The 20,459-nt window shown below is 42.6% G+C and overlaps 1 protein-coding gene across 5 annotated transcripts in view; it reads right to left on the bottom strand.

Moving 5' to 3' along the window:
- Positions 1-20,459, bottom strand: part of celsr1a (cadherin EGF LAG seven-pass G-type receptor 1a) — a 329,568-nt gene that overhangs the window by 69,507 nt on the left and 239,602 nt on the right. For all 5 annotated transcript variants that reach the window (XM_048553751.2, XM_048553752.2, XM_059654625.1 and 2 more), the window contains exons 7-12: positions 15,198-15,355; positions 9,992-10,155; positions 8,638-8,763; positions 4,062-4,228; positions 3,153-3,338; positions 619-732 (exon numbers count right to left, since the gene is read on the bottom strand). In XM_048553751.2, coding sequence (XP_048409708.2) covers positions 619-732; positions 3,153-3,338; positions 4,062-4,228; positions 8,638-8,763; positions 9,992-10,155; positions 15,198-15,355 — 915 coding nt within the window. The remainder of the gene's footprint in view (positions 1-618; positions 733-3,152; positions 3,339-4,061; positions 4,229-8,637; positions 8,764-9,991; positions 10,156-15,197; positions 15,356-20,459) is intronic.

The raw sequence follows: 20,459 nt of genomic DNA, 5'->3' as shown, positions 1-20,459 counted from the left end.
CCTCAGTTTTCCACCCGATTGCTGCCAACATTTTCTTTGGAAAATCTGTGAATGTGGAAATGGAACGTCACTCGGAAAATGCACCACTTGTTGGCTCAGCTGTGAACCCACCTCATTTTCCACTCCTGCTTAGAACACACCCACCCTTACCAGGACCAGCATTCTGCAAGACAATTAAGTATGGTCATGAACACATTTCAGGCATTTTCACAACCATAATACTTAGCAGTACATGGCATCTGAGATGTGAGGTGAGCAGCCTTGTCATGGTGCAAGGGAGGGGCTCAGAATTTGTGTTCGCTGTGACGGTCTGCCAACTGTTCATGGAACAATGGATTGGTTGCCACAGCCAATTTCCATCCATTGTCCAGTGCAGCTTTCTGGTAGAATCCCAGGAAGCAGCCTCTGCTTTTGAAAAGATCTGGGGGTCCACCAGATCAATAAGGATCAGGAGTACAAACGTGGGCAGAAGTTCAATCCTGCTGCAGAAGTGTCCTCGTGGATCATTAGTGAAATATTCACAACTTGGGAATAAAATAAGTTAATTGCCTTTAGAAGCAAATGCAACTCTCTACAGTGAAGGAAATACAAAGCCAAAGATAGCCTTTTGCTTTGTACCTGCATGCAGCCATAGAATCCTTGCTGTCTTGGGAAGCCATCTTCAGGGAGGTATCCAACATAGATGTTTCTCAATTTCAATCCTGGTAATTCATTGCCAATTTCGACACTGCCCTGCAAAGAGACATTCTCCAAGATTAAAGTCTCAAAAAATACTCGTTAGATATTAGGTGATTAATGTCTAATACATTCCTGTGGTATTCCTCTGACTTTAGTAAACCCAAACTGACAAATGGTGAAGTGCCTACAATAGTGCAAAAAAGATTGCCATACAGTTTTAGATGCTCATCTTCTGTTGTCATTAACAGTGATTTTAGCTTCACCTGTCCAAGCAACATCTCAACAGAGGGCAGTGAAAACACTTCCCATATTAATCAAGTGCAGCAACTGACTCTCACCATCTTTGTTAGTCTAATGCAGGATTATCATAAATCATAATTAGTATCACTTTCCAGATGATACCTTGGCAAATTGCATAATGTTGCCTGATCTGCCCTTGCCTCCAACATCTCCAGTTTGTCCACGAATTGCACAAAAGAATTGTAACTCATTACCAACGAGCCGCTTGCTGAATAAAAACCAAAAGAACTGTGGATGCTGTAAATCAGGAACAAAACAGAAGTTGCTGGAAAAGCTCAGCAGGTCTGGCAGCATCTGTGAAGAAAAAAAAGATCAGAGTTACCGTTTCAGGTCTGGTGACCCTTTCTTGGAACTGGTTAACTCTGTTTTTTCCTTCACAGATGCTGCCAGACCTGCTGAGCTTTTTCCAGCAACTCCTGATTTCGTAGCCGTTTTCTGAAGTAAGGTGCTAACCGTTAAAATTTTGAGCTACACAGGACAATTACACATTCCAAAGGAGAATCTCTGGTGTAGTGTGGTAGTCATGCAACTATGATTTTAGACAGTGCTGCAGCCTTCCCCCTCTCTCTTGTACAGGTTCTTCTAAAAAAATTATTCCTGCTGGGTTTGACATCCTACCTGACAAAGAGAACGGTGGTCTCTGGAAGGAACACTTTTTTTTGGTGGGGGGGGGTAGGGTTGGAAAGAAGGGGTGATAAAAAATTGTGCTGGGACAATAAATACATATGCAGCCTTCTTTGAGGAACTCAGCCACCCAAGACTGTACATGAACATGTATCTTATCAGAATATAACTTCGACCATCTCCACTTCTCAAGGTAGGACAAAGGCAGAGAACAAAGAAAGAATTGAGGAATGAATAGACAGAGAAGGAACCACAAAAAGTATTTAAAAGAGAACTCTCAAAAAAGAAGAAAATCAAGAAGAGACAAAAGATCCAGAGCAGAGAAGCAATGTGGGGTAATGTTGAGTTATACACATTATAATTAATGACATGTAACCTTATTGACAGTACAAACCAGATATGCAGCACAACTGCATCGTTACGACTGTGTGACAGTTGGTTTGCAGCGATTCCCAGACTGTGGGTCATTAGCCCAGGAGTCTTACAGAAACAACATTCATGGTCACAAGCAAACCCCTCCAGTGATACGACAATGATAATTGTGCAGAGATGATCTTGGACCCTGGATCAATGCTGCCAAACAGTGATGAGGCAGAAGAGAGAGTGCCAAGCAGGTCTTAGATGTCTGAGAGTCTATATGGAGAAAGATGAGCTTATTACAGTGTTTGGGGTTGGGGGCGGGGAAGCATAGATTTGGTTAGAGAGAGAGAGAGCGCGCAAGAGAGGAGAGGTGTGTGAATGAGTGAGTGAATGTGTGTGACAGAAAGTGTGTGTGTGTGTGTGTGTGTGTGTGTGTGTGTGAGTGACAGAGTGTCTGACAGTGTGAGTGTATGTGTGAGAGAGAGAGAGAGAGAGAGAGAGAGAGAGAGACAGACACACACAGAATGAATGACACTGTGAGAGTGAGTATGTGGGGGTGGGGGAGAGAGAGAGAGAGTTATGGTGGGAAAAGGTTCATTACTGTGTCACTGGAATGGGAAAGGGTGGGCTTCACAGAGTCTTCTATCATGTATAGCGTGTGGCTGAAACTTACAGGAGTACATATGATAACATTTTTACAGAACACTTCAAATCACAGATCTTCACATATATGTGATGTTTTGCATGGTTGATCTATAAACCAAAAACTAGAAGGATTATGTATTCAATGTTTCCTTGCTACTTACTTGATATATGACCATAATTGAAAACACAGTCTGGGGAGTGGAGGCTTGGAGTACGTACAGATGGGAGATTGGTGCTACAGTGTTAAAGCCCTCTTCCCCTGCCATCTGCAGTGCTATGTGAGTCTGCACCTTGAGTGGGGTCTCAACATTGTCAAATGATAAATGATCTTGTCTGTCCTTTAGTTTTTGCAACGAGAAACAGAGAAATCAGAAATGATCAAAGAAATCACAGCTGTCACCAAGGTAAATCCAAGGAGCTAGAAGAGGAGAAGCTTGGCTGTTCAGTAATATTTCCCATTGTGAATGCAGCACAGAAATTAACCTACTTCAATGTAATCACTAGAGGCGGCTAGGCAAAGCAGGAATCTCCCTTGTGCGAGTTACCTGGTACATTCCATAATCCAAAGACAGCACAGCCAGGTACTTGATGTCCTTGCCATCTTTCATACTTTTTATCTCAACCAGTAAATGGTGCCAGTCTCCATCATTGACCCGTGTCTGAGTCAGTCGCAGTTTGGCTTTTAATCCATGTTTGTTGTGCACTTCAAATTCTAAGTTACTATCAATTATCTGCCAGAAGTGGAACAACAAGAGTACCAGAGTTATTCACAATGTCCACACCAAAAAGAAAGACATATGCATTGTTTCAAGTTTGAATGTACTCCTCCACTGAGCTGGCACAAAGCCAGTTTATACTTGTTGACACACACCCTTAACAGAAACACTATTCTCTAGGTTCTGAAAATCACCAAGCATAACCACTGATAATTTTATAGCCGTGTAGTACTGGAGCTTTAGGGCTTTCCTCTTCCAAAGAGCATAGCAAGCCCCTGACAGCTAAATAATATCTTGTCTAACACATGACAACTCTACATTAGAATCAGCAAACTCATTAATTTCCAGGGGTTGAAACTCAGACCTTACGCCCAAACCTTATTAACCAGTTTACTTTTTTAAAAAAAATACTTTATTCAGTGGCCTAAGGTACCAACTGATTTATTTCATTAGACTGGAAAGCATTCCAATCTGGATAAGCAAAATGACGGTTGAAATTTAGAAAGGGAAAAAAAAAGAAATCTATAATTCACACGTAATAACATATTCATTTTTTTATACCAGCAGTGCCCAAATTTCCCAAAACTGGAATAGATGTGAAATAACAATTAGATCAATCCCAACACATTCCACTGCCACTGTATACAGCATTGTCTCCACAATACCCAGCAAATATTGAATATAGCCCATCACCAGGAATTAACATCATGTGCAACACGTTTCGGGATAGATGCTCACCTGAATGTTAATTTTGGAGGAAGTCCCAGCATTTGCCTGCACAAGGAATCCATTTGCTTTTCTCGTGCGGAACATTAGACCAATATACCATGGCACAGAGATAGTGATATCTAGGTCATCCCATCTGATTTGACTGGTACCCTTAAAACGCTGGGAATTGGGCATGACTAGGGAGAGAAAATACCAGCATTATTTAGTCTGAAGTGTGATGAAAGATATGCCATTTGTAGTAATAATCCTCTGAAAGGGTACATTTTGTGAAACTTCCAGACAAACAGTGTTTTAAAACACTGTGGAAATCTAAATGCCCAGTTGCATGAGAATTCAAATAACAAGTCTTCCCAGCTCACTGGGCCAGAATTAAGAAGCAGTTAATTCAAACCGACATATCTGACAGGGAAGGAAAATTTGTCTGGATTTAATTAACTGATAAAATGATGGTGTTGGGCTGTAAATGGGATTTTATTTTGCTGTGCATTTTGAAATGTTTAAAATAACATTATATTCATAGTTTTGTTTGGTCATTTAGTTTTTCTTCCCTTTCTTTTAAAATAAATTTTTGTAGTAGTGTTAAAAACATACCTATAACCTTGTGTGCTTATATTTCAGTGAAAGACAGATGTGATAACTTAAAACAAAATATGATCTAACAAGTCAGATTTTAGTCAGGGATCTGACATGTCCAGTAGTAACATCAGCTGGGATCATAAGTGATCTAATTTCTATACAGCCGATGGAAGGAAATTTAACAAAAATGAGGATGCTTTCCCAAATCACTATCATGATGGCAAACACAAATTGAAAAAATAAAAGTTTTGGTATCAAATCAGCCTTTACAGCTATTAAAGTTAGTTTATCAGGCCTATTTAAGAAGCAATAGATACTTGAAAATAGGAGTCTGTGACTTAGTTAGATCATGTCAAATCTCTATCTCAAGTCTAATTACTCATCTTGGCTCCTTGATGCTTAATATTTGTACCTAGTAAAAATCTATCCATCTTGGTTTCAAAATTTTCAACAGATTTAGCCTTTGTTTCTGGAGAAAGTTGCTCATTTCTACCACACTTTGTGTGAAGAAGTGTTTTGTGGCATCATGCCTGAATGGCCTGGGTCTAATTTTAAGGTTATGTAAACTTGGCCTAGACCCTAAATTGGAGGAGGTAATTTGTTTCGGTTCACTCTGTCAAATAATCAGTCCAAACAACTCACTTAGACCTGTCACTGATCTTCTATGTTCAAGGGGCTTCAAATCAAATCTGTGCAACCTGTCCATATATGTTATACTGAGTGCTGACATACTGTATGTATAACAGCAGTACAGCTCAGTATTGGCACTCACATGAACTGTACAAGACTTATGGCATGGATGCTGCTTATAGTGACATGGACAGATTCTAGTGGTGAATCTTACTCATTTCTCTTAAAAAAAATTACAGTTTTTATTAAGAACGTTTGTAAACAGAGACATAAAAATTCTAGTTCAATGGCACAACAGCTGCACAGAGATAGGAAATTGCCATGACAATCCACTCACTTTAGAATAGTGACAGATAACTTTTTTGGGGTATCTGCCACGGTAAGGTTCTCTTGAAGAAAAACATTTGTTCTCTTCATTGAAGACAGAAATGTTTTAACATAGTAGTGAGCGCATAGACAATCCTTACATACAGTTGATTCTGATCCCAACTAACACTACTACAACAACTGACTCTGTCACTGTGGTAGAGTGTGATCAGTTCGGGTTAAATCACATAAACCTGACGTGCTACTGCATCTGCTAATCAGGCAAAGTAAACGGGTCCACTTCTAGTCACATTTTGTTCAGACAGAGCTCGGACAGCCCTTTCCCCTTTGTTTGAAATGCAGATGGTTTTTAAAGTTTAAAAGGGAAAGTCAAAGGGAAAAGCTATCGTGATTCAGCCAGAGTAATACGGAATAGACATGGATAACATGGATAACAACGACTGTAATTAGAAAGGAATCAGGAGTTGTTGACACTCTAACATTCCCTGGTGATGCATTCTTCCATAATTGGTCTCGATTTAAGTAATTTGCAGCTATTACAGCAATAATAGCCATTAACAATATAATTAGACAGAAAAAAAATGAGAAGTGAATCATTTGTTACATTAATTATCATGTCACTCTTGTCTTAGATGCAGGCCTTTGAGACTTAATATTTTCTCATCATCATAGATACAACATTATAGGCCAAATGTTGATTACACATTTTTACTCTCATCAGGATGATGCCATTAGGTACACACGCGGTAGAAGGGACATTTGCACACCACTCACTACAGACAAAGGCCTGACATTCTGAACAGTGTTGGATCATAACAGTAAAGTACAAAAGAACATCCCTCTCATAAAAATCAAGGGTCATTTCCTGTAGTATCGCAGGCATTTGTTCATACTGTCAATGTTAGAACCGCATTAACATGAAACCTGTAGTTGCCAGGATGTTGTTTTAAGTCAGTTTGTCTTTGCTGTATCCATATCAGAGTCCACGGGATATGCAGCGTAATAATTGAACTATTAAGTTCTTAATGTTTAGAAAAGCAGATAAGTTGCTAATTTACATTTTATTCATGCTGTGTTAAAAGATGCATAATATATTATTCATGGAATGAACATGGTTTATGAAATAGACGTAAGTGGGTCTTTGCTTCTCAGCTCTGTGGAGATGACATTTTTATTAATGGTAAGAAACTCAGTTTTTAAGTAGTGGATCAAAATGGCAGTTTCAAAAATCATTTGACTTAAGCTAAATAAGCCAGCTGGTGAGATAATTGCTGAAGTGTTTACAAAGTTGAGTTTTCACAACTTAGAGAGAGAGAGAAGCCAGAAACACATTCAGCTCAGAAGAAAAGATCGAAGCCAGCAGTTGGGCAGTTTAGTTCTGATAGTCTTCAGAGCAAAGCTGGAATGAAGTCTTAAGCTGTTCTGGCAGTCCATCAGACATGGCTGAAAATGCCCTGACACTTATCTTAGAATTCAGTGTGTTAGTCTGAGGCTTTGTACCTTGGGGCCAGACAGCAACAAGAAGAATTGTATCCGGTGGATGTGCAGAAAGTCGTTGAAAGGTTTGCCATCTAATAAGGCAAGTAGAAATTAAAAACAGTGAAGGCAAGAGCGACACTTTACTGGAGTTGAATGTCTGCAATGGAGCTTGCTGGAGTAAGAAAAAGCTTGAATATTTCTTTTGATGTTTTTGATCTGATCTTTCAAATTGTTTTTATTATATAGCTTTTTAAAAATATATATGTATACTTTTTTAAAACTTATGCCCTTAGGAAGGGAATCTGGACTAAAGCTTAAACATAACTCAGAGAATGGACTGTAATCCTGGGGCTGACCATCTCTACTAACTGAATTGAAATGGCTGATTTGAATTGGCCAGTTAAGTGCATTGAATTACAGATAGCAGGTTAATGCTTCATTTCTGCAAGAAATGGGTTCATTGATTTATGCAAGCGTTAGCTTCAGTGATAAATCATCTACTACCCTATAAGCTGAGAATTGAGGAAAATAGTGGAGAATACTAACATGATAACAAATCAATTCAATCAGTTAAATGATAAGCAAATTCTATTTGAGAACTACTTAAAATGAAAACCTCAGTGATTGCATCTTCGTTATGAAATATCAGCCACAATAATTACTTTGATAATTATAATTTGGCAGTGTTCTGCCACTGAAGAAATGCAATCAAGGTTTACCAAACTGATCCACGGGATGGTGATTGTCTTATCAGGAGAGACCAAGGACATGAGGCCTATATTCTCCAAACATTATGACAGAGCTCAACAGAGCAGATGCAGAAAGAATGTATTCCCCTGACTGGGACAGGGAACTCAAACCAAGAACACATTCTCAGAAGTTGTTTCCAGCTGATAGAATGGTAAATCTTTAGAATTTTCTGCCTGAGAAGTTGTGGAGGCTCTGTCATTGGCATTCAAGGTAGAGATTGACAGATTTCTAGACAGTAAAGATATTAAAGGATATGAGGATAGCACAGGAAAATTATGTTGAAATAGAAGATCAGCCCAGGTTAAGTTGAATGGCAGTAGTTCAGAATGGCCTAATTCTGCACCAATGTCCATTGTTTCTTGGCTTTGTTTTACAGAGAAGTTAAATAAATATCTTGACAAATGGGGATTTTTGCTTTTTGGAAGTGTACCAAATATCCACCTGCTTTTGAGGAGCTTGGATGATTTTACCTTTGCAGATATGTCTATTCAGCAAAGTAGCCACAATCATCTGAGCCTGTGTTGTTTTAGGGTTGACGGGCAGGAAGTGATTTAGGATCAGGTGTAAGAACCTAATTGGCTGTAGAAAAATGAAGCCTTAAAAGACCTTAAACTGGAAACCTGAAATAAATGTTCACTGGACCAGTTCAGGTCAGTGCATAAGTCAACCAGCTCACTGATACCACTCAATCAGTTCAGGTTGGCCAGTTCTCTGATGACTCTTGTTGATTTTGCTAGTGGATTAAATGAGATACGAATTTTGGCTCACATTTAATTAGAGAAAGCCCTTTTTCTTTTATTTCTGTTGGAGTAAAAGTACTCACCCTGCTCACAGTTCTTGCCACCAAATCGCATGGGACATTCACAGCTGTATGTATTCCATTTGTTCACACAATGTCCACCATTTTGACAAACATTTACATCACAGAAGTTCTTTTTAGCAGCACATCCTGTAATCAAAGAAGCAGGTACTCACAATAAATCTTTTAGCCCTATTAGTGATCCCAATACACCTGGAAACTTTGCTGTTACTTGCTACCCATCTACTTTTCCTTTCAGAGACATCTTTTCAATGGGGGACAAACTTTCTGAATGCAAGCACCTCTCAGCTTATAAAGGAAGTGACAGTGCTTTTTTCCAAGTTTAAGAAAATGCAATAGTTTCATAGAAAATGCGAACATTTAGATCATGGCAGAGAAATGGGGATGGAAATATGTTTTGGGCGATACCTCACTGCACACCAATATGCCATTCTGTGAGAAACTAACTGTTATTCAAAATGCTCAAAACAAATCTCTAAGCCAGGGTGTGTTTCAGAGAAATCATAGCTTGTTTTACAAACCAATTCTTCCTTCCAGGCACCAATGTACTCATTTCCTGTCTTGTTCTTTTATGATTACTATGTATCAAAATTTCAGAAGCGTTGAAAGTGGCACATGTTCCAAAAAATGCACAAGAGCTTTTGAAGAACAATGAAGGCCATGTGAACCAACAAGCCCACCCACTGATAATGAATTTCAGACCTGACCTTCTCACCATTTCCCCAGTTGGCCTCTCTTTAGAATTACTTTCACTTACCTCTTTAATCTAGTTACAATATTCAAATTTAATTTTTTCTCCAGGATATTTTTACACAATTTTATTATTCTGAAGTTAAAAAAAATTCTCAGGACTTTCCTGCACATATTGTTTGGATATAACTTGCTTTCACTATGAATTGAATCAAATCTGCAAGTAAAGCCAATGTTTTGAAAGCCGACACCTATGAGTATAAATCATTAAAAAATTCAAATTGTGTGTTCAAGATAAACACAGAATGAATATGAAGCCACTCATTAATTAAACAAATAATTAGGCTAGCAAGACCTGCTATAAAGCACTTATAAGTTTTAGGTTCTACACCCAATCTCCATTTGAAAATAAAGCAACAAAACGACTGCACATAAAAAACAAAACAGCCTGGATGCTGTAAATCGGAACCAAATCAGAAATTGCTAGAAATGCTTAGCAGGTCTGGCAGCACCCGTGGAGTGAAACGTGTTAACATTCTGGGTTGAATGACGCTTCTTCAGAGCTGATACACAACTGCACATTACGAGCCAGATGTGTTCCTTGTTACCATTAGTGATTTCAAACTGAACCATGAGTAACTTTGCATAATGCAAGTTTTGATCATACCTGCAAGTGTACCATTATTGGCAATAAAACTAGCCATGTCAAGTTGCTTGCTGTCAATGGTCAAATTTCTCATACATCCCACAAATTCCCGATTACGCACAGGGAAATCTTCAGGCAGGTTGGGGACACCACCAAGCAGTAAAGGGCCTGTCAAATCCAGAGACCTAAAGAAGACAAATAAATCATTTCCTCCTCAGCTTCAGATTAGTGTCACAGAAATAAGGGTGTGGGGTTTGGGGGAAGAAAATCGTTTACAAACATAAGTAATGCAGAGGGCTTAAAAGACACATAACTATCACTCTGATCGAATGACTGTCTTTCAATTACGCGCCCTAACAAAGATTGAGAGGACATGGCGCAGATCTCGTTACTATCTTTGGGCTACTCTCAGAAGGATGAGAGCCAGTTTTCTACAATGATACAATGAATGAATTACATTTACAGCAAACACTTATTTTATTTGAAAGCCATTTAATCCAATTATAAGGGGATTAGCTTGTAACTGAACTATTATTGAAACCCTGTTTGTGATCTCATTCCTTGGCCTCTCATTTTTTTTGATCAATAACATAGTTTGGAATTTGAGATAAAACTACTTAAAATATAAATCCTCACAGGCACTCTAAATCAATTTACAATACAATTGAATCAGCAGCACCAGCTGTAACATTTTAGGCTTTAAACTAACTTTTATATTTTGATTTACAGCAATTCAAATTAGCAGCAATAGTGGTCAATTACAACACCAATGTCTACAAATGACTATCAATATGAAGCGGCTAATTGAGTCACAATGCTCACTCTCTCAACAGCCAAGCAAAAGTTTTGTTCTGTCTGCAACAGCTTCTGCTTGGGTTGAATTACTGAGAGTTTAAATAAATCAGGCTTGTATTCCCTGCAATTGCTATAGTTTGTGGGTGATTTGGTCAAAGTTTTCAACACAAAAAAGGGACGTGAAAGGGTAAATTGGAAGTATTTCCACTAGCTGGGGACTCCAGAACTATATGTCTCAGCCTAAAGAAAACACAGACATACTAATCCGGAGTGAAACTGATGTAGTGAAAGATGACAGAAGTTTCAAAGTCTATCCCTCAAACACTAATTTACACCAAGTTAAGATTAAAGTTAAATTCGAGACTGAGATTTTCTATCAACCAAAAATATTAAGGGATATGGGGCAAAGAGTCAGGCTAGAAAGCCTTGATGCCGGCCAGAATGCCAGAACAGGTTTTAGGGGCTAAATGGCCTCCTCCTGTTCCTATTTTTGCACTATCCAAGCAGTTATCCTGGTGACTGAAATGGGGCAGTGAGGTGTGTGGAGAAAATAGCGCGGGTGGAGAGCTGAACAAGCCTGATTCTTGTATTCTCACTGTGTGCACAACTACAAGTACAAACAGGAGCAACAGATTGCAGCTTGGACTCCTGATCTGCAGGGAAAGCTGATATCAGCTGATTGCAGCTTGGACTCCTGATCTGCAGGGAAAGCTGATATCAGCTGATTGCAGCTTGGACTCCTGATCTGCAGGGAAAGCTGATATCAGCTGATTGCAGCTTGGACTCCTGATCTGCAGGGAAAGCTGATATCAGCTGATTGCAGCTTGGACTCCTGATCTGCAGGGAAAGCTGATATCAGCTGATTGCAGCTTGGACTCCTGATCTGCAGGGAAAGCTGATATCAGCTGATTGCAGCTGATATCAGCTGATTGCAGCTTGGACTCCTGATCTGCAGGGAAAGCTGATATCAGCTGATTGCAGCTTGGACTCCTGATCTGCAGGGAAAGCTGATATCAGCTGATTGCAGCTTGGACTCCTGATCTGCAGGGAAAGCTGATATCAGCTGATTGCAGCTTGGACTCCTGATCTGCAGGGAAAGCTGATATCAGCTGATTGCAGCTTGGACTCCTGATCTGCAGGGAAAGCTGATATCAGCTGATTGCAGCTTGGACTCCTGATCTGCAGGGAAAGCTGATATCAGCTGATTGCAGCTTGGACTCCTGATCTGCAGGGAAAGCTGATATCAGCTGATTGCAGCTGATATCAGCTGATTGCAGCTTGGACTCCTGATCTGCAGGGAAAGCTGATATCAGCTGATTGCAGCTGATATCAGCTGATTGCAGCTTGGACTCCTGATCTGCAGGGAAAGCTGATATCAGCTGATTGCAGCTGATATCAGCTGATTGCAGCTTGGACTCCTGATCTGCAGGGAAAGCTGATATCAGCCAAAACAATAGCACTGTTAGGGTTGGCCTCAGCGCTCCAGACCAGGATCCAAAGAAAAATTAAAGTTAACTCATGCTCCACTTCCGAGCCCTATCCTGTAATCTAATGACCAAAGCTGGAAGACACATGTACGGTCATGAGGAACAGATAGGTCAATGTTTGAAAAGGTGGCTGCCCCTCACACAGTCAGAGATGTACAGCATGGAAACAGACCTGTCAATCCAACTTGTCCATGCCAACCAAGGATCCTAAATTAACCTAGTCCATTTGCCAGCATTTGGCCCATATCCCTCTAAAATCCTTCCTATTCATACACCCATCCAAGTGCCTTTTAAATGTCATAATTGTATCAGCCACTATCATTTCCTCTGGCAATTAAAAGATCCCTACAGTTTGGAAGCAGGCCATTCAGCCCATCAAGTCCACATCGACCCTCTGTAGAGCATTCCAGCCAGGCCCAGACCCAGACCCAGCCCCCTATCCTATCCCTGTTGCCCTGCATTACCCGTGGCCAATCCACTTCACCAGCACATCTTTGGACTGTGGGAGAAAATCAAAGCACATGGAGAAAACCCATGCAGACACGGGGAGAACACAAACAGTTGCCAGAGGGTGGACTTGAACTCAGGTCCCTGACACTGTGAGGTAGCAGTGCTAACTACTGAACAACCATGCTGCCCTAATCTGAGCAACTGTCCCGTGGGTGAACTACTGGAGTGTGTCTGTGTTTCCTGCCAAACTGTAATCCATCAAGAATCAAAGCAGCTAAGGAAAGGAAAACTCGGCTCTTGTACTTCTATTCAAATCTTCTCAACATGGTGTTGGTCAGATTTTGCACTCATCTTAATTAAAACAGAATATTTTTGTTCATTCTTATGAAGACTATTATTTTCTAATGTCATAACAACTGTCAAAACAGTAAACCTAATAATTGGGGCACTAAGGTGCAGGGGTGGGCCTACACAGTCAGATTGCACATTGGGTCATGATGCTTTAACAGATTTTTAAATCTCTAATCAACCTGAATCAAAGATGGTTGAGGCGGTGGGTGCGGTGAAAAGAGACAGGAATGTAGAGTTGAGGATTATTGGACAAGCCGTGATCTCGTTGAATGGCCGAGCAGACTCAATAGGCTGAATAGCCTACTTCTGTTTATACATCTTATGGCCTAAAGTGTCAAATCGCCATGGCTGGATCTCACTTTGTAGGAAAGAGAGCAATCAAATAGATGTTAGGTGCTGTCCCACAAAAAGGGAGAAAGAGTCAGAGGACGGGTCAATGTTGAAAAAGACTGATGTATTGCCTTTTTAATAAATTTGGAGGATTTCTATTCAACCAAAAGAAGGAAAGAAGTATAAATCCCCTGCACCTGATCAGATGTATCCCAGAACGTTATGGGAAGCTTGGGAAGTGACTGCTGGGCCCCTTTTTGAGAGGTTTCTCTCACAGTCTATAGGCCTGCTGGTGAAGTGGATTGGCTGTGGGAAATGCAGGGTTGCAGAGCTAGGGCAGGAGGCTGGGTCTGGATCTGGGTGGAATGCTCTTCCGAGGGTCAATATGGACTTGATGGGCTGAATGAGGTGCCAGAAGACTGGAGGTTGCCTAATGTGACGCCATTATTTAAGAAAGGCTGTAAGGAAAAGCAATGGAACTATAGACCAGTGAGCCTGGCATCAGTGGTGGGCAAGTTGTTGGAGGGAACCCTGAGGGACAGGATTTACATGTATTTGGAAATGGAAGGATTAATTAGGGATAGTCAACAAGGCTTTGTGCAGGGAAAATTATGCCTTACTAACTTGATTGAGTTTTTCTTGAAGTAGTGACAAAGAAGATGGACGAAAGCAGAGTGGTAGACATTGTCGACATGGACTTCAGCAAAGCATTTGACAAGGCTCCGTGTGGTAGGCCGGTTAGTAAGGTTAGGTCACATGGAATACAGGGAGAGCTAGCCATTTGGATACAAAGTTGGCTTGAAAGTATGAGACAGAGGGTGGTGGTAGAGGGTTGTTTTTCAGACTGGATCAGCAGTGTACCACACAGATCGGTGCTGAGTCCACTGCTTTTCATCAGTTGTATAAATTATTTGGATGTGAATAAAGGGGGGCATGGTTAGTAAGTTTACAGATGACACCAAAACAGGTGCTGTAGTGGACAGTGAAGGTTATATCAGCGCACAACGGGGCCTTGGGCAGATGGGCCAATGGACTCAGGAGTGACAGATGGAGTTTAGATTAGCTAAATGCGGGGTGTTGCATTTTGGTAAGGCAAGATGGCTCAGTGGTTAGCACTGCTGTCTCGCAGTGCCAGGGACTCAGGTTCGATTCCACCCTTGGGCAAGTGTGTGGAGTTTGCACATTCTCCCCATGTCAGCATGGGTTTCCTCCGGGGTGATCCAAAATGCTCCCACAAAGATGTGCAGGCTAGGTGGATCGGCCATGCTAAATTGTCTGCAGTGTTCAGGGATGTGTACATTAGGGGGATGGGTGGGATGTTCTGAGGGTCGGTGTGGACTTGTTAGGCTGAAGGGCCTGTTTTCACACTGTAGGTATTCAATGATGATAAACAAGGGCAGGGCTCATGCAGTTAATGGTACAGTCCTGGGGAGCGTTGCTGAACAAAAAGAATTTGGAATGCAGTGGAATCAAAAACTAGAGGTATAGGTTTAGGGTGAAAGGGGAAAGATTGAAAAAGGAACTGAGGGATAAACTTTTCTTGAAGAGGGTGGTGTATGTATGGAATGAACAGCCAGAAGTAGTGGTGGAGGCTAGTACAATTACAACACTTAAAAGGCATCTGGATGGGTATAGGAATATGAAGGGTTTAGAGGGATATGGGCCTAATGCTGGCAAATGGGACTAGGTCAGAATGGGGTGTCTGGTCAGCATGGATGAGTTGGACCGGAGGGTCTGATTCTGTGCTGTATGACTCGATGGCTCTATAAACATTTAAATTATTAAATTAAATTATTTAAATTATTTGATCTTACTTCTTTGATCCAGTCTGTGTTCCCTGAGCAGCACATGAATAGTTTCCAATACGATTTCCAAACCGCACAGATATTGCAGTATCACAATCATCAACAGTAACTACTGCAACCTTCTCTCCTGATGGCCCATGAGGAATACCTAATCTGCCAATATTTGGCTAAACAGAAGAACAGATCAATTAGTTTCTGCATCAGGCAACAGGAGTCAGATTACCCTATTTCAATTATTCCTGATATGTTGAGCTATGAAACAGAACAACATGCATACAGTGAACACAGGAAGAATTTTATTTAAATATAACAATGCGTGTTTGGGCCTGTATTTCTCCACATAAATCTGGGCTAAACCGTGGGAAAGATGCAAGCTGCTGCCAAGTGTTTCCCCGCAGGGTATACAGAGCAAAACCCATCGACTACTTTCTCTAGTGTTCGCTCAGAAACCTACTATTAATCAGTTCAAGCATGGTATTTACAAGAATTCTGGGCCCAACATGCTTTCTCTCCCTCCAAAACAGGCACATATACAGTCTGTATGGTGATCACATGGTGGCAAAACATTTACCTGTAAAATCCGCTGAAGTAATTTGTTTGCTGTGTTTCAAATGAAAAAGCCACAAAGTCAGTTCCAAATTTTAAAAGGGAGAGAGGATTTACTGAAAGCAATCCTCAACAGAAAAAAAAATAGACTATTTTGTACATTGACAGTTATGCACAAAACCTTAGTGACAATGCATTTTTAAAATGCTTTGATCTGGCCGTGCGTGTCCATGGGAAAATGCGATATTGTATTAACAAGGGATGATTGAATCACGGACCACAAATCAAAGGCTGCACAGCTCCCTAAAAGACATTTCAATTAGAGACCTACTATGTTGATTTAGGCAGCCGATTTCCTAACACACATGGATATCAATCATACTGGACCATTTCAGAGAGTCAATTTTTTAATTATCCAAAGGCAATACAAACTTACGCCGTGATTCCATTTACTGATTTCGGATGTTAGATGCAGGTTGGTGACCCTGAATATTCAGCGACTTTCAAGACTGCATAAGATGACTTTGATATTTATTTCGAGGGATAGGCTGTCCATGAGTATCAATTACAAACACACGAACTCCGACAGTTCCTTTTACTCCACTTCTTCACAACTAGCTTCCTGCAAAGATTCCATTCCATTCTCCCAGGTTTTCCATTTCATCTGCTCCAAGGATGCCACCTTCCACAGGTGTGCTTCTGACACGTCTTCCTCTTCCATTAACTCAACAAATCCCACCACGTGGTTGTCAGCACAATTGGCCATATCTGCCCTCACCCCTCCCCTCTATCCCAGAACAATAATAGGGTTCCCTCTTGTTCTCACTTCCCATCCTGTTAGACACTACACTCAACGGATCAGCTGTTTCCGCCACCTCCAGCAGGATATCACCCCCAAACACATCGCCCCCTCCCAGCAACTGTTAATAATTTTTACTGGATTTCTTTCAATCCAGTCCACTGTATTCACTGCTCACAATGTGGTCTTCTCTACAGGTGGGGGGACCAAACATAGACTGAATTGCGACTGTTCTGTGGAATAACTCCACTCGGTCGGAATGATCCTGACTTTCCAGTTACTTGCCATTTCAATACAGTATCATGCCCCATGCTAACATTTCTGTCCAAGGCCTGCTGCGCTGCTCCCGAAAAAGTCAGCACAAACTGGAAGAATAGCACCTTATTTTCTACTGAGGCATTTCACACCCTTCAGGACTTAATGTTGTTAACAGGTTGAGCAACTTCAGACCATGAATACTGTCCTCCATTCTGATTATAGCTCCCTTTCACCTCCAGTGTCCCCTTGGCACTGGTTTTTCTCAGCAGAACAGACCCTTTTTCTATATACATCTACCATGATCACAGATCTGCACCAAAACTCCTCTATCACCATTAGCGCTCTCATTATCTTAACACGCTCAGCAACAGTTCCACTTGCCCCTTCTCCCTCTATCAACAGCATCAATACGATCACTTTCCAGTCCCTTTCAGTCCTGAAGGAGAGAAGTACAAGACTCGAAATGTTAACTGTTTCTTTTTCCACAGATGCTAGCAGACCTGCTGTGTTTCTCTAGCACTTCTGTTTTAATTTCTGATTTCCAACATTCGCAATATTTTGCATTTATTTCACTATAAATATTTAACTGGCCGAAAATTGCAGTTAGCTTGTGTAGAACATTAGCAAAGCTCATGCTGTACATCCAAGACCATCGGGTCAGAAAAACTGAATGAAACTGACTGGGAAGAAGTCCTCAACGTCTCACAAGACTGTTATCAAACAAACTTTAATACTGAGACTCAAAGAAGCAAGAATTAAGGAGCATTTGAAAAAAAGAGATGAGAAATGTATGGAAATGGAGAGATAGCGAGTTCTGAGAAGATTTGTAGCTCAGGTTGAGTTTCTGGATGTGAGTTTGCTCGCTGAGCTGGAAGGTTAGTTTTCAGACGTTTCGTCACCATTCTAGGTAACATCATCAGTGAGCCTCTGGTGAAGCGCTGGTGTTATGTCCCACTTTCTATTTATCTGTTTGGGTTTCCTTGGGTCGGTGATGTCATTTCCTGCATTTCCTGTTCTTTTTCTCAGAGGATGGTAGATTGGCTCCAAATCAATGTGTTTGTTGATGGAGTTCCGGTTGGAATGCCATGCTTCTAGGAATTCTCATGCGTGTCTCTGTTTGGCTTGTCCTAGGATGAATGTTTTGTCCCAATCAAAGTGGTGTCCTTCCTCATCTGTATGTAAAGATACGAGTGATAGTGGGTCATGTCGTTTTGTGGCTAGTTGATGTTCATGTATCCTGGTGGCTAGCTTTTTGCCAGTTTGTCCAATGTAGTGTTTGTCACAGTTCTTGTAAGGTATTTTGTAGATGACGTTTGTTTTGCTTGTTGTCTGTATAAGGTCTTTTAAGTTCATTAGCTGCTGTTTTAGTGTGTTGGTGGGTTTGTGGGCTACCGTGATGCCAAGAGGTCTGAGTAGTCTGGCAGTCATTTCAGAAATGTCTTTGATGTAGGGGAGAGTGGTTATGGTTTCTGGGCACGTTTTGTCTGTTTGTTTGGGTTTGTTGCTGAGAAGTTGGCGGACTGTGTTCTTAACATTCACAAAAGAGGAGGAAAACAACAACAAACTGCCATTCCTAGATGTCACAGTAGAGCGAACAGCCAATGGGGAATTCAAATCAGCGTCTACAGGAAAACAACACATACGGACCAAATACTGAACTACAGGAGCAACCATCCCAACACCCACAAACAAAGCTGCATTAGAACATTATTCCAACCAGCCACCACACACTGCAGCACAAAGGAACTACGAAGAGCAGAAGAAAATCACCTACACAGCGTATTCAAAAAGAACAGGTACCCAATGAACACAGTCCGCCGATTTCTCAGCAACGACCAGAACTCCATCAACAAACAGATTGGCTCCAAATCAATCTACCATCCTCTGAGAAAAAGAACAGGAAATGGCATCACAAACACAGGAAATGACATCACCAACCCAAGGAAACCTAAACAGATAAATAGAAAGCGGGACATAACACCAGCGCTTCGCCGGAGGCTCACTGATGATGTTACCTTGAATGGTGACAAAACATCTGGGGACAAACCTTACAGCTCAGTGAACCAGCTCACATCTCGAACACAATAAAGACCCACTCTCTTGTGGACTGAGAGGACGAGAGTGCAGTCTTGGAGGTGAAAGGAGGACGTCGGGTTGGCTGTGCACCCTTGCGACCAGTGGATCTTAATGCTGGCTTCGGCCTAACGCTGGTTCAGGGGAGCAGCCAACCTGCAACGATGGCTGCGGCAAGTGCTCGTGCCCCAGGTCAGGGGGTCCGGAACACCATCCGTGTTTCCGTAAAGAAGGTGGATGAAGGTGCACCTGTGGACCGCACCTTCTTCGTGAAGAGGGTCCTGTTGGACTGTTGTGGGTTCGTTGCTGCGGACATTTACTGCCTGCAGGATTTCCCCGGAGGGGGTTTTTACGATGTGACCTTCCGGAGTGCCAAGCTTTGCGAGCGCTTCCTGGAGGTTTTCAAGGAGAAAGGAGGTGAGGGCCCCCTCTCTGTATTGACCGCTGTCCCACTGTTCGTGATGCCAGCGCAGAGGAGCCGTATGGTGACTGTACACATGTACAACCCGCATGTGCCAGCAGTTGATGTCCTGACCTTCCTCGGAAGGTATGTGAAGGTGGAAGGGGACCTAACTGACATCGTGGACCCCTTTGGCATCTGGACGAGTAAGAGGCAGGTCAAGGTGACGCTGAGGATGGGCGCAGACGGGAATGTCGCACACCCACCGTCCAGCTTCGCGATCGGCGGGAGCAGGGGCTACCTGACCTATGCAGGGCAACCTAAAGTCTGCCATGCCTGTGGTAGGTCAGGTCACGTGGCGGCCGACTGCAAAGTCACCATCTGCAGGGAGGAGGGACACCTTGCAAAGGATTGCCCACGAGAGAGAAGCTGCAACCTTTGCGGGGAAGCGGGCCACTTCTATAGGGCATGCCCGCGGCGGGGTACCACCTACGCCCAGGTCGCCGGCAGGGGAAATGCGGGGCCAGCCCCCCCGGAGGAGAGGAAGGCACCAGGGCCCAGCAAGGACCCCACTAATGTGCAGGAGGGCCAGGCCGTGCAGGAGGGCCCAGCCCTGCAGGATGGGCCCGAGGCCAGCAAAGCACCCCTGCAGGCTCCGATCCCCCCCGACAACCCGGAGCCAATGGAGGCGGCGACAGGCGACCCAAGGGAGTGGACTACAGTCCGGAAAGCGAGGAGGAAGGTGCGTCGACGGGCCCAGGAACCGCAACAATCAGGAGGGAAGAGGCAGCTACAGGGGGGCTATAAGAGCTCCTCTGACGAGGAAGATTCGGAGAGGGCCCACCCGAAGCAGAAGTTAAAGGTCTCGAGGGGGAAGGAAAGCAGCACCCCGCTTCCAGGTGACGGGAGGCGTCCTGAGGCTCACTCCAACACCCAGTCAAGTGCCGCTGGAGCACTGGAGGGCCCCCCGGAACTTCCAGGCGGGAAGGAGGAAACAGCACGTCCCCAGCCTGATCCGGAGCCGGACCCTCCTGCCTCCGCACCCCTGGCGGGGGGATGCCACCCGGAAGGCAGCACAGACGGTTTCCTGAGCCCAGAGAGCGTCCAGCAGTTAGCCCGGGCAATGGGCATGAAGGGACAGATGGAGGGGCTGGACCTTGGACTTGGGGAGGGTACTGCGGTCACTGCCCACAAT

Source organism: Stegostoma tigrinum, chromosome 25, assembly GCF_030684315.1.
Source record: "Stegostoma tigrinum isolate sSteTig4 chromosome 25, sSteTig4.hap1, whole genome shotgun sequence".
NCBI lineage: Eukaryota > Metazoa > Chordata > Chondrichthyes > Orectolobiformes > Stegostomatidae > Stegostoma > Stegostoma tigrinum.
Note: the sequence above shows the minus strand (reverse complement) of the source record. Positions and strands in the feature narration are given on the sequence as shown.